Source organism: Neopsephotus bourkii, unplaced genomic scaffold (assembly GCF_033783945.1).
Source record: "Neopsephotus bourkii isolate Nb327-2 ecotype Australia unplaced genomic scaffold, CSIRO-AGI_Nbou_v1 NB_940, whole genome shotgun sequence".
Taxonomy (NCBI): domain Eukaryota; kingdom Metazoa; phylum Chordata; class Aves; order Psittaciformes; family Psittacidae; genus Neopsephotus; species Neopsephotus bourkii.
In genome coordinates, this window is record NW_026901434.1 from 2,976,336 (window position 1) to 2,990,582 (window position 14,247).

Sequence of the window (14,247 nt, forward strand, 5' to 3'; positions counted from 1 at the left end):
TTAAACTAATGAAGTCAGACACCCATCAGACTGAAAGTACCTTGCTTGGACATACTGAGAATCTGTTTTTGTGTGTCTCATCTCTGCTGTCTTTTGGAGAGGCAAAGTGCAGTGTTCAAGCCAAGACCTGACATGCAAACATCTAAACTCATCTAAGTATGAAACTGGGAGTAGCCTGAGTTATGGGATGACTCCAGGGGTCTCTCGCAGGATCAGTTGATATAAAAAGTTAAACAGGAATAACTTGGGCTCAGTTGTGAAGTACAGTGAGTACCTTCAAGAGAGAAATGCCAGCTGAGCAGAGCACACTGCAGTTTACTAGGGGACAGAACACTACAGTGAGTGATCCAATTTACTTGCATTTACTTGTCTCACTAGGGGAATGCAATACTGACACTTGGTGTGAGGGGAAGCAAGAGAGATGGTCTCTGGGTTGAAATCCTCCTTCAAGCAAAACAAAGCAGGTATTGATGTGGCCAGCGGTCACACAGTGTCCGGAAAAGCCTTGGCAGGAGAGTGAGCCACCTCCCAGAGCTGTGCTGTGTGCGCTGGGCCTCGGGGGAGAGAAAAGGACACACAAGGAGAAATATTTATCACTGCTTTGCTGTGATCTCCATCAGGGAGGAGCAGAGTGCACAAAAGGCTTAGTTTGGTCTCTTTTCCCCTTTTAGACTTCATGGTGTGTCTACTAAATCTGCATCTTTATTGGCTATGAATTGTGTGACTTTTGATCTTTTATATGCAGTTGCTTTTTTTCCAGTGGAGCAGTTGTCATGTGGTCTCCAATTTACATGAACGCTAAACAGAATGGCACCAAAATGGTGTTGCTGTAATGAAATCTATTAATAGCTTTGCAGAGAGGCACTGACGCATCTCAGATATAAGGGCTTAGAATTAAAGCTGAGAATAATCATCTTTGCAGGCAAAGTTTTCCCAAAATGAGCAGTGAGTTTAAGTGCTCAGTTAGAGAGGATCCCAAAGGGCTGTAATTTTTTAGATAGTTTCTCAAAATCAAGCTTGACTGAGACATCTTAGCGTGGGCTGACAAACTGAGGCAAGCCATTTGGGCTATGCAAACATTTGGGCTATCTAAACTGCACCAATTTAAAAATGCCTATCACAGACTAAAGTTATGCCCTTATATTTCAAGTATTATTCTGGTCCAAGTGTAATTCCCCTAAATTAAGCATATGAAGGTTAATTTGTTGTTGACATTGTCCTGGGTAGAGGTTTGCAAGTGCTCCCTGACAAAAATGCAATTGCAAGAGCTCTTGAGTCTACTTCCTTTGTTGCAAATGTACAATTCCCATATTATCCTGTACTCCCTTTAATAGAATATGTACATATTTGGAATATATGCTCACCAGAACTGTCTCTGTCATATGAAGCATGCTGAAACCCTGGATTTTGAAAGTTACTTCAGAAATGGAAGCAGAGCCTGTTACTGATGAAGCACAGGGGATTTTTGCCTTTTTGTTTCATTAAGATGTCAAGTTTATTATGATTCCCCAATTACACATGTGGATAAAGAACAGCAAGGTCAGAGGCAGGATAAGAGGAAAAACTGTCACAATTTCTGACCCAGATTTCAGAGCTGTACTGCAAGATGCTGCATTCATGTGAAATTTTGAATTTATTTTAAACATAGCCATTTACCTTTCTGAGACAAATCTTTCCCAGATGGTTTTCTTTGAGCTATTGCAGAACATTGCAAGGGTTTTTACTTTTGGACTCCAGCAGGCTTTTTGGTTATTACTGAATGAATTATAAGTGAATGAAGCCAACTCTGCACAGGAGTGGGGAATTTATGGCAGAGGTGTAATGGACAGACTCAGCAACAGAGATAGAAAGAGATGTGCTCTAAGTGCCCCTCTCCTTCACAGCAGGATTTGTCTTATGTTTCTCTAGAGTTGCCTTGTCAATTCACTTGGGTTTTTTATTTATTTTAAAGCCAGCTCCCTTGTATTAGTTTTATTTTAACACTTGTCAAAGATACTCAGTTCCCTTCATACAGTACAATGTAGAGTCTCATCTGTCAAGTGTTCTCAGTCTGGTAAGGTATGGATATTTATTCTGAGAGGAGAGCACAGAAAATACAGTCTGTACTCAGGTTTTCATTATTTCTTACAGGACATAGATATATCAGTCAAGCTGCAGCTAAAATTGATGTGGATTTTGATTATGATGGACCTCTAATGAAGACAGAAGTTCCTGGACCACGATCTAGAGTAAGTTACCAAAGCACAGTAGATTGGATTTTGTGGGGTTTGGTTTTCCTTTTTTCTTTTTTCTTTAGCTGTGTTTAACTTGTTAGAAAACAAATTTAATTCCAACCCTTAAATCTGATATGAATAAACATCAATTCACAACAGTCTATGGCCACTTTTATGAAGATGCTGAGAGGGAAAAGCTCATGAATGAAATGCCCTCTCTCTGAGAGAGAGATCTGAATCTCAACTGCCAGCTTCCCATATGAAGTAATTGAAAGCAAAAGAGCATCAGTTTGATGAAACATCTCATGAGGCTTGGTCACCTGTGCTGCTGCTAAAACAGAAACTCAGCTGGCTTTATATGATATGAAATAATGTTTTGGTTTTGAAGTGAAGAAAGAGTTCCAATTTGTAGGACTCTGGCTTCTCTTATTTTCTGATTTCTCTCTTGTTTTCAGTTGATCAGTATAGAAGAGGCAGCTTTCCCTTTGGGGATATTTACAATTAAACTGTGTTTGCAGCCCCTGTAGCTTTGCATGCCACAGTTCATAGTTTTGATTGTAATATTTGCAAGATGCACTGTGGAAGTCCATGTGGCAAGTAGAGTTGCTAGGTAAGCACACAGGACTGCAAGCTTTGCATATGGTTGATGTGATTTTAAAAAAGAAGCATACGTTCTACTTCAGTATATGGTAATTACATACTTGAGACTCTTTTGTTTGCTTGTTTTTTTACAGGAATTAATGAAGCAGCTGAGTGGCATTCAGGTAACTTGTCAAGTTTTCTGAGTGTTGGAGGTATTAATACTGTGATTTTGGAACTTGTTTTGAAATCCTGTTGTGTATGTTTAATTCCATACCCAAAAAAAAAGGTAAAACACTTGTCTCTGAGTTTCCACACTGAATGAATGGACATCTGAATAAAATCTTTTTTAGTATATTTTGGATACTGCAGTTATTTAAACACTATACATGCCTTTTAAATTGGTATGAAGTGGCCAATAAAAATACAGGTACATATGGGCCTGATCTTAAAAGTATGTCAATATGTGCATATTGCCTTGCCAAGATGAGCAGTTCCTTAAAGCCTGTGCTTTATTTCTGTAGAACTGCATACTTGCCCTTTTAACAGTCCCTCTTTATAAAAAGAGCTCTACAGTTAATTCCTATGCAATTAATATAATGTGCCTTTGCATCTTATTGTTAGATATGATCAGATTTTGCTGTAGAGCCATTAGTTGAACCTACCTATACACTGCTGCATTTTAAAGCATTAATTGTTTGTTTTCTCCTTTCAGAATGCAGATGCAGTACACTTTTTTTGCAACTATGAAGAGAGCCGAGGGAACTACCTCGTAGATGTAGATGGCAATCGCATGCTGGATCTCTACTCTCAGATTTCATCCATCCCAATAGGTAGGAGGCAGTTGTACCAAAGCTTCTTGCTTTGTCCTCAAGTTGTCATTTTCTTATCTATCTCGGCCACCAGGGAAGACAGTTGGATAGAAAAACAAATCAGACATAAGGTATGCCTTGTTGCAGTAAGGGTACATACACCTCAATGCTGTGTATTATGTGTGGTGTTTTTGAACAGCTGAAGAAACTACAAATGAATACTGACAACTCATTGGAAGTACATAGTGGTATGTGGAAGTTGCTCTAGTATTAATCTTAACTTGAATATATTTGCAAGTTCCATGGTTTAAGTGGTCTTTGTTTGCTTGGATTTGTTACTTTATGATTCTGTAACAGTACGTTACTGTTTTAAACGTTAACAAACATGACTTGAACATTTTAACAATAAATTATATGCTTTAGTTAACACTTCTGTCTCAAAAGAACTGAAAAAGGGAGTTTTCCATACAGACTCCAATAGGATGAGAAAAGACCAAGCACTGAACTGTGGTGCTGAGTGGAAGCAAAGGCAGGCCAGCCGGGCTGAGGAACCAAGCAATGGGATGTGTCAACTACTTGGGAAAGTCAGATGATTTTATGTTTTCATGAAGCATTTCAAGAAGGAAAAGCATCAAGGCAGAGATGTAGGCTCCAAGTGCAAGGAATACAAGTTTCAGTAGGTGTTCGGTTTGTTCCTTGTCCATGGTTCCTATCAGTTGCTTAAAAATACATTTCTGCAAAAGCAAAAAGAGCAGGAGTGCTGGGGTAATTTAAAAGGTATATGTTGTGCTATGTATAGAAACTGTGATGACTCAAAACCATCCCTACAGGCCTCCCTTATTTGGAAACAGAATTTAGTGCTGTCCAGGTCATTACCAAAATTCTGTTACCGAAGACCTTGTGGGTCCTATGGCAGTGATTTTGTAGTTATCCCAGTCTGCTTTGCAGACAGTATTGTTGCTCTCATGTAGCACCTCAGTAAATGTGTAATTGTTCCAGAGCTCTTAAATTTTTGCAGCTTATTTTCATTAACAGAAGTTCTAGATAATTTTTATCTTTTAGCTAGATGCTGCACTGAGTTAACTTTGTCACTGCTAATGTAGAAACAGGAATGACACACAAGAAGCACAATGCTTGTGTGCCAATGCTCATCTAGCTTGAGTTGGATTGGACAGTAGAGGCCTAGGAAAGGAAGTGCATTTAGTGTTCAAGACCTCCCGTTCTTCACACAAGAAATGCGGATTTGAGAAACTAGTGCATGGCGATGCAGTTGAAGGAAAGTAATAGAAGAGCCGACAAGGAGAGGTGCCATGCTTGACCTCGTGCTCACCAACAGGGCAGGGCTCGTTGGAAATGTGACACTCGGGGCAGCCTTGGATGCAGCGATCACGAGATGGTTGAATTCGAGATCCTCAGGACAGGGAGAAGAGTGTGCAGCAAGCTCACTGCCCTGGACTTCAAGAGAGCAGACTTTGGCCTCTTCAGGAACCTGCTTAGTAAGGTTCCATGGGATATAGCCCTAGAGGGCAGGGCGGGGCAGGACTGGTGGTTGATATTCAAGGATCACCTGCTACAGCCTTAAGAGTGTTGCATCCCAACTAGAAGGAAGTGCAGCAGGAGGGCCAGGAGACCTCCTTGGACGGATAAGGAGCTGCTGAGGAAAATTCAAATCTAAAAAAAGGCTTATAAAAGGTGGAAGCAAGGACAGACAGCCTGGGAAGAATACAGGAATGTTGTCCAGGAAGCTATGGACTAGGTTAGGAAAGCTAAGGCCCAGTTAGAATTAAACTTGGCTAGGGATGTTAAGGATAACAGGAAGGGATTCTATAGGTACGTAGTGAATAAAAAAATAGACTAGGGACAACGTAGGCCCCTTCTGGAAGCTCTCGGGAGAACTGGCTACAAAGGATTTGGAGAAGGCTGAGGTTCTGAATGACTTCTTTGCCTCGGTCTTCACTGGCAAAGGCTCTGACCACACCACCCAAGTCTTGGAAGGCAGACACAGGGACTGAGAATGAAGACCTTGGGCCCACTGTAGGAGAGAATCTGGTTCAAGACCATCTTAAAATCCTGAACGTACACAAGTCCATTGGACCTGATGAAATCCATCCATGGGTCTTGAAGGAGCTGACAAATGAAGTTGCTAAGCCACTGGCCATCGTATTTCAAAAATCATGGCAGTCAGGTGAAGTTTCCAACAACTGGAAAAAGGGAAATATAACCCCCATTTTCAAGAAGCGGAAAATGGATGACTCAGGGAATTACAGACCAGTCAGTCTCACCTCTGTGCCTGGCAAAATCTTGGAGCAGGTTCTCCTGGAAGGCATGCTAAGGCACATGAAAATCAACAAGGTGCTCGGTGACAGCCAGCATGGCTTCACTAAGGGGAAATCCTGCCTGACCAATTTGATGGCCTTCTCTGATGGGGCTACGGAACAGATGGACAGGGGAAGAGCAGTTGATGTCATCTACCTGGACTTGTGTAAAGCATTTGACACTGTCCCATACTACATCCTTGTCTCTAAATTGGAGAGACATCAATTTGATGAATGGACCACTTGGTGGATAAAAAACTGGCTGAATGGCTACACGCAAAGAGTTGTGGTCAATGGCTCAATGTCTGGCTGGAGACCAGTAACGAGTGGTGTCCCTCAGGGATCGGTGTTGGGACCGGTCTTGTTTAACATCTTTGTCGCTGACAAAGTGGGATTGAGTGCACCCTCAGCAAGTTTGCCGATGACACCAAGCTGTGTGGTTCTCTTGATACGCTGGAGGGAAGGAATGCCATCCAGAGGGACCTTGACACGCTTGTGAGGTGGGCTGATGCCAACCTCATGAAGTTTAACCATGCCAAGTGGAAGGTCCTGCACCTGGGTCGGAGCAATCCCAGGCACAGCTACAGGTTGGACAGAGAAAAGATTCAGAGCATCCCTGCAGAGAAGGACTTGGGGGTGCTGGTCGATGAGAAAATGAACATGAGCCAGCAGTGTGAGCTTGCAGCCCAGAAAGCCAACGGTATCCTGGGCTGCATCAAGAGGAGCGTGACCAGCAGGTCGAAGGAGGTGATCCTGCCCCTTTACTCTGCTCTCGTGAGACCTCACTTGGAGTACTGTGTGCAGTTCTGGTGTCCTCAACATAAAAAGGACGTGGAGCTGTTGGAGCAAGTGCAGAGGAGGCCATGAGGATGATCAGGGGACTGGAGCACCTCCCATATGAAGACAGGCTGAGAAACTTGGGGCTGTTCAGCCTGGAGAAGGCTGCATGGAGACCTCATAGCAGCCTTCCAGTATCTGAAGGGGGCCTGTATGGATGCTGGGGAGGGACTCTTCACTAGGGACTGTAGTGATAGGGCAAAGAGTAATGGGTTAAAACTTAAACAGGGGAAGTTTAGATTGGATATAAGGAAGAAATTATTTACTGTTAGGGTGGTGAGGCACTGGAATGGGTTGCCCAGGGAAGTTGTGAATGCTCCATCCCTGGCAGTGTTCAAGGCCAGGTTGGACGAAGCCTTGGGTGAGATGGTTTAGTGTGAGGTGTCCCTGCCCATGGCAGGGGGGTTGGAACTGGATGATCGTAAGGTCCTTTCCAACCCCATTATATGATTCTATGATTCTATGAATGCCAGTGCATACTCCAAAAGAATGAAATGAAGGTTGTTCATGTACTGCACTGAGCCTTTCTGACTTTCTAATGCGTGAAGGTGCAAGCACACCTCTTTTAATACAGTTTTTGTGTATAAAACGTTTAAGTTTTAGGTGGAAATACTTTCTTAACAGGCAGAAATGGGCAGGGGCTTCTGCAGTTTACTTTTTCTGATTGATTGAAACTGGTGACATAAATATAAGTCTCCAGTACCTATAACTGATAAGCCATCTATATTAGCTAGGCCGTCTAGTTCCTCCCTCATCTGTGGCAATTTGCTTGTGAGAATAAGCTGTGGTTTTTTTGTCCTAGAGGACATGTTCCTCAGTCACAAGGGAACTATAGTGCAGTTCTTCATATAGCTTCTCAGATAATGGCTGTGATACCCTTTGTAGCAACAAAGGGTAAATGGAAACGGAATATTTACAGGCTGACCTAAATCTAATTGACCATACAGCATTCATTTGGTTTTTTTTAAGTTGCACTGAATGACAAGACTGACTGTCTGAAGCTGCAGAGGTTACTAATAACATCCCTCTTGGTGACAGCATCAGGTTCTAGACTGGGACACCAAAACAAGATCACAATGTGCTTGCGAGTCATCTGTGCTTATCTCTCTGCAAGTAAATTCAATAAAACCTTTTATGAATCTGTCAAGATGCCCTGAGATTTAATAATGGTCTGCCACCTAGAATATATTTATCAGCAGAGCTTCAGAGATAATAAGTGCCTGGGTGGTGAGATAAGAATTAAAGTATAAAAAACCTCCAGGCAAGATGTTCTGGGCTGTTTCTTGCTGAAAACCAAAAACTAAACCAATTTTTTATCATGGTTTTTGGGAAGCTGTGGCACAATATGCTCCTTTAAACCTGTATCTAGTCTGTCCGGAGTTAGAAACACCATGGAGCTAAATACAAGAGGAGATTCTATGAGCATGTGTACTAGCAACCATCCTGAAATGTTAAATGAAACATGGGTTTCAGTGCTGGGAAGGCCTGTTTTGTTTGGGGTGATGCAGAGGTGTAGTTGGATACTATTGACAGCAGCCTGCTGCTTGGATCAAATGGATTCTTCGGGCTTTCTCCATCTCATTGTTTTAGCAGCCTCCAGTTTTTTTCCTCTTGCAAAGAGGCACATTCATGAGCCTGAGGACATGTACTTTCCTGTCACATTGATCTAGACACACAGCAAGAGTGATGAAGCAGGTGTCCTCTCAAGAGCCAGCCTTGTCACTTCTGGAAGGAGTGTATGTGAGAGTGGATTCCTAAAGCTACAAACCCTCACATTGGTTATGGCAGCGAAGCATGCTACTGTTTGACATCTCAGCCTAGAGCTTCCTGAATTTGTCTGCCACAGTTGTGTAATAGTTATTGAACCACTTAGTTTTTCCTGGTGTTACTTTATGTCTATTAACCCATGTACCAGCTCAGCATCTTTCAGAAACAGCCGGGCTCTAAGGATTCTCTCTTTTTTTCCTGGGGCCTGTGTGGGGATGCACCAGCTGAATAGGGAACGTTAGGGGGGCCACTGGGCCTGAAGTGAAGAGAATGGGAAACACACCTTGTGTGGGTGGGAAGGGTAAGTTATGGGTAATAGAAGCCTTGAATTTGTGTTACTTAAGAGAAGATGCAAACATCTCTGCATTCTTCATGCATCTTGACAGCAGCAGCAGTGTTACATGTCGTTACCAGCAATAGCAGAGTTAATGGTTAAGCTCCTAAGCAGTGGTAGCTATTTATAACAAAGTTCTGTGAGTTTAGTTTGGAGACTTCTAAAATACCAGGTATACTCTCAAAGGTGCTCTCAGCAGTAGCACAGCTACAGTTCACAGTGACACAGCTTTCAGCCCAGCAACAGCTCTTCCCATGACAGCAGGTGCAATGCAGATTTAGTTGTCTGTGTCACAAATAACTGCTTGGATTCTCTTGATAATAATTTCAACAGATTCTTTGCAGCATGACATGCAGCTAAAACAATCTGGGTATTTCCTTGTTTTGAACTAAAATACTCAAAACAGAATTTATAATTGATTTGTTAATGCAGTAGCCTAAAGCTCCATTGCTCAGCCAGGATAATCAGGGCTGTTGTCATTCAGCTGCACTGGCTTGATAAGCTTTTGCGATAAAATTAGAGCGGGCTGACTTCTTGAGCAGTAGGGAAGATGAAGTTTCCAACTGTTTCTACAAGGCTATATAAAAGATGATGTTAATCTCTGGATTTGGCACTTCATGCATTAGAAATCAGGCTTCAAATGAAATTTTGTGGGCTTCTTTTTTGGGTTTTTATTTAGATCAGATAGGTTGGTTTACTGGTAAGCAAGCAAGTCGCACGGTTGAACATCAATCTCTCTTGTGTTAGATCCAAAGCATCCTTAGTATCTTGCTGTTTCTGGGTAAAAAGGACACACAGTTGCATCTTTCCCAAGTAACACTTTGTCAAAGTAAGGAAAACTGGAAGGAACAAAAAACTGGTCATGAAAGACAGTGAAAAGAGCAGAATCTGCTGCTTTAATACAAGACAGCAGTTTGTCAAACAGGGTTTTTTTATGGTGATGCACAGCTGAGGTATATGGATTTATGAGAAACAAAGATTTTCAGGCAGGTGTCTTGGAATGATGGATGGGTTGTGGCAGGTTAGATTTGGGTGTTTATCACAGCCCACGAGGTCCAAGTGCATGGCTGTCTGTGTAGAAAGCCTCTTCCTTCTTGTGGGACTGTTAATGATCACACATGAACATCTGCAGTGTGCCTGGCTGGAATGCACATCTTCAGGAGTGCAGATAAATGCCAGCGCATGAATACCTGCCAGTCTGGACAACATGGAGGCACATCTCAAACCCAGTTTTGGCAGCACTCTGCACGTGGCGTGGAGGTAGCAGTGTAGAGGGTGGTGTGGTGAACGCTGCCCAACTGTGACTGATGTCAAGGAGTGCTGTAAAGCCACTGGCAAAGTTCTGCTGGAGTCCCAGGGCTTGTCCCTGCTGGGTCTGCCATAGCATGTGCTCTTCAGAAACCAACAGCCAGCTCTGAGAACAGCATGGCTGTGCTAGTAAGGTTACCCTGCACTGCCTGGCTGGAGCTGCTGAAGGACAAAAAGCCCTTGCTGATGTTTTCTTAGCACACTGTAATGCAGTGAAATTACAATTGCTAAGTGAGCTTTCTTTGGGAAAACAGTAAGTGTGGATTTATGCATGTCTGTTTTGTATGGTCAGCTGCCTAATACTGAGGAATGGCATGGAAGAAACAGGGGGAATGTTGATTTTGCCATGAAGAAAAATCCAGTCAGTTAAAAAGCACATTGTGGGGAGGGAGGGGGGAAGCTCTGTCACTGTGTTGGGAATAATCAGCCTGATACTCAAGGATGATAAAGACTGCTATGAAGGCATAGCTCCAGCTACTGAAATGGACAGAGCTGCAGAACTTCCCTCCACGGTGTTGGGTGGTCACTGCATGGTGAAAGCCACACAAGTCTAGCAGATCAGGATTGTGGTGAGTGAGAATAGCAAGCAGCCTGCTTCAGGGAGGAGAGACTGGAGACACTTCTATGCCAGAGCTAAATGGTGACCTACAGAAACAACAGCTTGTGGGCTTCATTGGCAGAATGCAAAGCTGCTGTTAACTGAGGAAGGGGAGAGGTTCACATGTTGCACTGTACAGAAACCGAGTACGTGTGGGAAACATAGAAAGGAGAGCGAGCAAGTGGTTAATAGTGTCAGTTCTTCAGTAATTAGGTAGGAACTGTAATGCTTCAATTAGGCCTTGTCAGGCAAAAGATCCGTATCATATTCATTTATTTTTGTGTTCAGTTTTTAACTTTCAGTACTTACGTAAGTTTTACTGTTTCCTGACACTAAATTTGTACCAAAGTTCCAGATAATGTATTTTGTAAAAATGTATTTGAAGCTAAAATACATTGACTTCAAAAGAAGTTCTATTACTATTAGCTAAAACATACACAAGTTACATAGAAGCAGTCAAGCATTAAGTTAAGGTTATTGTCTAGGTTACTCTTCACATTAGTTTATTGAAACCAGATGGAAATAACTATTTTATTTCTTTGTTCTTTTTTTATTAGGTTACAGCCATCCGTCTCTGATAAAGCTTCTGCAGCAGCCACAGAACTTGGTAAGTGGATTAAAACATGAAGTACTTGAAGGCATCCCCTCTTCCTTGTGGTGGACATTCTGACTTTTCTCTTAAACTGATAATGCTTAATGACTCAATTTAAAGTACGATGGGATCTGCTGCCTCCAAAGGAACTGCCTCCAAAGCCCAGAGCGAATAGTGCAGCCAGGACCCCTCTGTCCCACATATGAGATCAAAGCTTTTGTTGGTCCCCTATTCCGATTTCTGAAACCAGCCCAAATCCACCAGGAGGGCAGCGCTAAACCCCATCAGTCTGCACCTCCCTGCGCAGTTTGTGTATCCAGCAGGCTTTAGCCTGGGCATTGCCTGGGCAGGGTGTCATCTTCACCTAGATCAGGTCACTCCGAACCACATCCAGCCTGGCCTTGAATGTCTCCAGGGATGGCGCATCCACCACCTTGCTGGGCAACCTGTGCCAGTATTGTACCGCCCTTGTTGTAAAGAAGTTCTTCCTCGTGTCCAGCCTGAATCTCCCCTCTTTTAGTTTAAACCCATTTACCCCTCGTCCTATTGCAACAGGACTTGGTAAAAAGTCTCTCCCCATCTTTCTTATAGCCCCGTTTTAAGAACGGAAAAGCTGCAATAAAGTGTCCCCAGAGTCTTGTCTTCTCCAGGCTGAACAACCCCAACTCTCTCAGTCATTCCTCATAGCAGAGGTGCTCCATCACTGATCATTTCTGTGGCCTCCTCTGGACCCTCTCCAACAGCTCCATGTTTTTCCTGTACTGAGGACTCCAGAGCTGAGCACAGAGCTCCAGGTGGGGTCTCACCAGAGCAGAGCGGCAGAATCACCTCCCTTGACCTGGTGGCAATGCTCCTTTGAATGCAGCCCAAGATACAATTGACCTTCAGGGCTGCAAGTACACGCTGCTAGGTCATAGAATCACAGAATAGTTAGGGTTGGAAAGGACCTTAAGATCATCCAGTTCCAACACCCCTGCCATGGGCAGGGACACCTCGCACTAAAGCGTATCACCCAAGGCCTCGGCCAACCTGGCCTTGAACACTGCCAGGGATGGAGCAGTCTTTCATCCACCAGTACCCCCAGGTCGTTCTCCTCAGGCCTACTCTCAATGCCTTTATTCCCCAGCTTGTATTGATACCAAGGGTTGCCCTGACCCTGGTGCAGGACCCTGCACTTGTCCCTGTTGAACCTTATCAGGTTTGCATGGACCCACCTGTTGAGCCTGTCCAAGTCCCTCTGGATGGCTTCCTGTCCCTCAGGCATGTCAGCTGCAGTATTCAGCTTGGCATCACCTGCATACTTGCTGACGGCACACTCACTCCCACTCTGTTGTTGATGAAGATATTAAAGAGTACTGGTCCCAGTATGGACCCCTGAAGGACATCACTTGTCACTCTTGTCCATCCAGACACTGAACCATTGACCACTATCTTCTGGATGCGACCATCCAGCCAATTCCTCATCCACTGAACAGTCCACCCATCAAATCCATATCTCTCCAATTTAGAGAGAAGAATGTTGTGGGGGACCATGTCAAAGACTTTACAGAAGTCCATATGGACAACATCCGTAGCCCTTTCTTTGTCCAATGAAGTAGTAACTCCATAATAGAAGGCCACCAGGAGGTCAGGCAGGACTTGCCCTTGGGGAAGCTGTGCTGGCAAACCCACTGCAGACAGGAGTGTGTGCCGGGCTCTGCCTGCAGATAAAGCACCAGCTTTATTGTGAAAGTACTTATTTTGAGCAGTACACACTGAGGGAGGGCCCTTGATTAATGTTCATGATGGGATCATTGCTTTCTTATTTGATTGGTTGTAATGCTCCACGTACCCTCTCTGTAGCCAGGTATAGAGAACAGAATGTGCATCTGTTCATCTGGGACTCCAGCAGCTTGATGTCAATGTTCTCTTCTTGTCAGTGCTGAGCATCTCATTAGCAACAAAAGAAAAACACAACTTTCTGCTCAGTGGCAAATGTTGTCAATTGACTGTGACAGCCCATAATCAAATTCACAACAAATTTGTGGCCTCTTATCTGACTTGAGATGAAAATTTACTTCTAAGCTGAGACAAAAAGTCAAGTAAGATTTCTCGTACACACTAAACAAAAGCTTTGTGTTAATCTGTCAGTAACATCCTTGCTCAGGTTGTGGGGTTTTTTTAAGCTTGAGCCTGTTGAAATCATGTTTTGGAAGTGAGACACTTGTTCAAGTTACGAAGTCCTAGCTCACACTCTGTTACATCTCATGTGATCTTTGTTTTCCCCTAAGAATTCTGATGAAGTGTTCTTGCAGGCACAATGACCACTCATGCCCCTTGCTGTGGTCTACACATCTGAATAAATGAGTACAAATTGAGGAGAAAGATTAAAAGATGCTCATAAATGTGCAAGCTTTAAGTTTCAGTTGCAGTGAAAATACAGATGTTTTTGGCAGATGCAGTGTGTCCCCTCTGGAGACCCATAAAGATATAAGTCATCGAAGCTCAGCCTTTAATTTCAACAATGACTTGTTACAACAAGAAGAGTAACAAAAATAACGGCAAATAATGCAGCTTTGCAGGTGGCAAACTTATTGAGCTTGTCTTTTCCTGAGCAAGTTTAATTTAAAATACGAAGTAGCACATTGTGACTCAAATAAGGTTAGCTACAAAACTAAGAGCAATGATGAGTCAGTTTTAATCCATGACACTTAATTTACATTAATTGCATAAACACGACATTCATCTCTGTTAGTGGACTGGGGAGACTGAGGGTGTTCCAGAACTGCCTGTGTGGGCCAGTGGCTCAGCATTCCCACCATACCTTCTGACACCAGAAGTACCTTCCTCAAAGGTGTGAGTCAGACTAGGTTGTTCAGGGCTTTATCTGGATCCTGCAGACTGCAAGGAGGG

At 43.3% G+C, this 14,247-nt stretch overlaps 1 protein-coding gene across 1 annotated transcript in view; it reads left to right on the forward strand.

Annotated features, from left to right (window-relative positions):
- Window positions 1-14,247, forward strand: part of ABAT (4-aminobutyrate aminotransferase) — a 54,559-nt gene that overhangs the window by 29,307 nt on the left and 11,005 nt on the right. Inside the window, exons 3-6 of the mRNA XM_061358289.1 lie at window positions 2,131-2,228; window positions 2,948-2,977; window positions 3,508-3,625; window positions 11,321-11,370. Of these exons, the coding sequence (XP_061214273.1) occupies window positions 2,131-2,228; window positions 2,948-2,977; window positions 3,508-3,625; window positions 11,321-11,370 (296 nt within the window). The remainder of the gene's footprint in view (window positions 1-2,130; window positions 2,229-2,947; window positions 2,978-3,507; window positions 3,626-11,320; window positions 11,371-14,247) is intronic.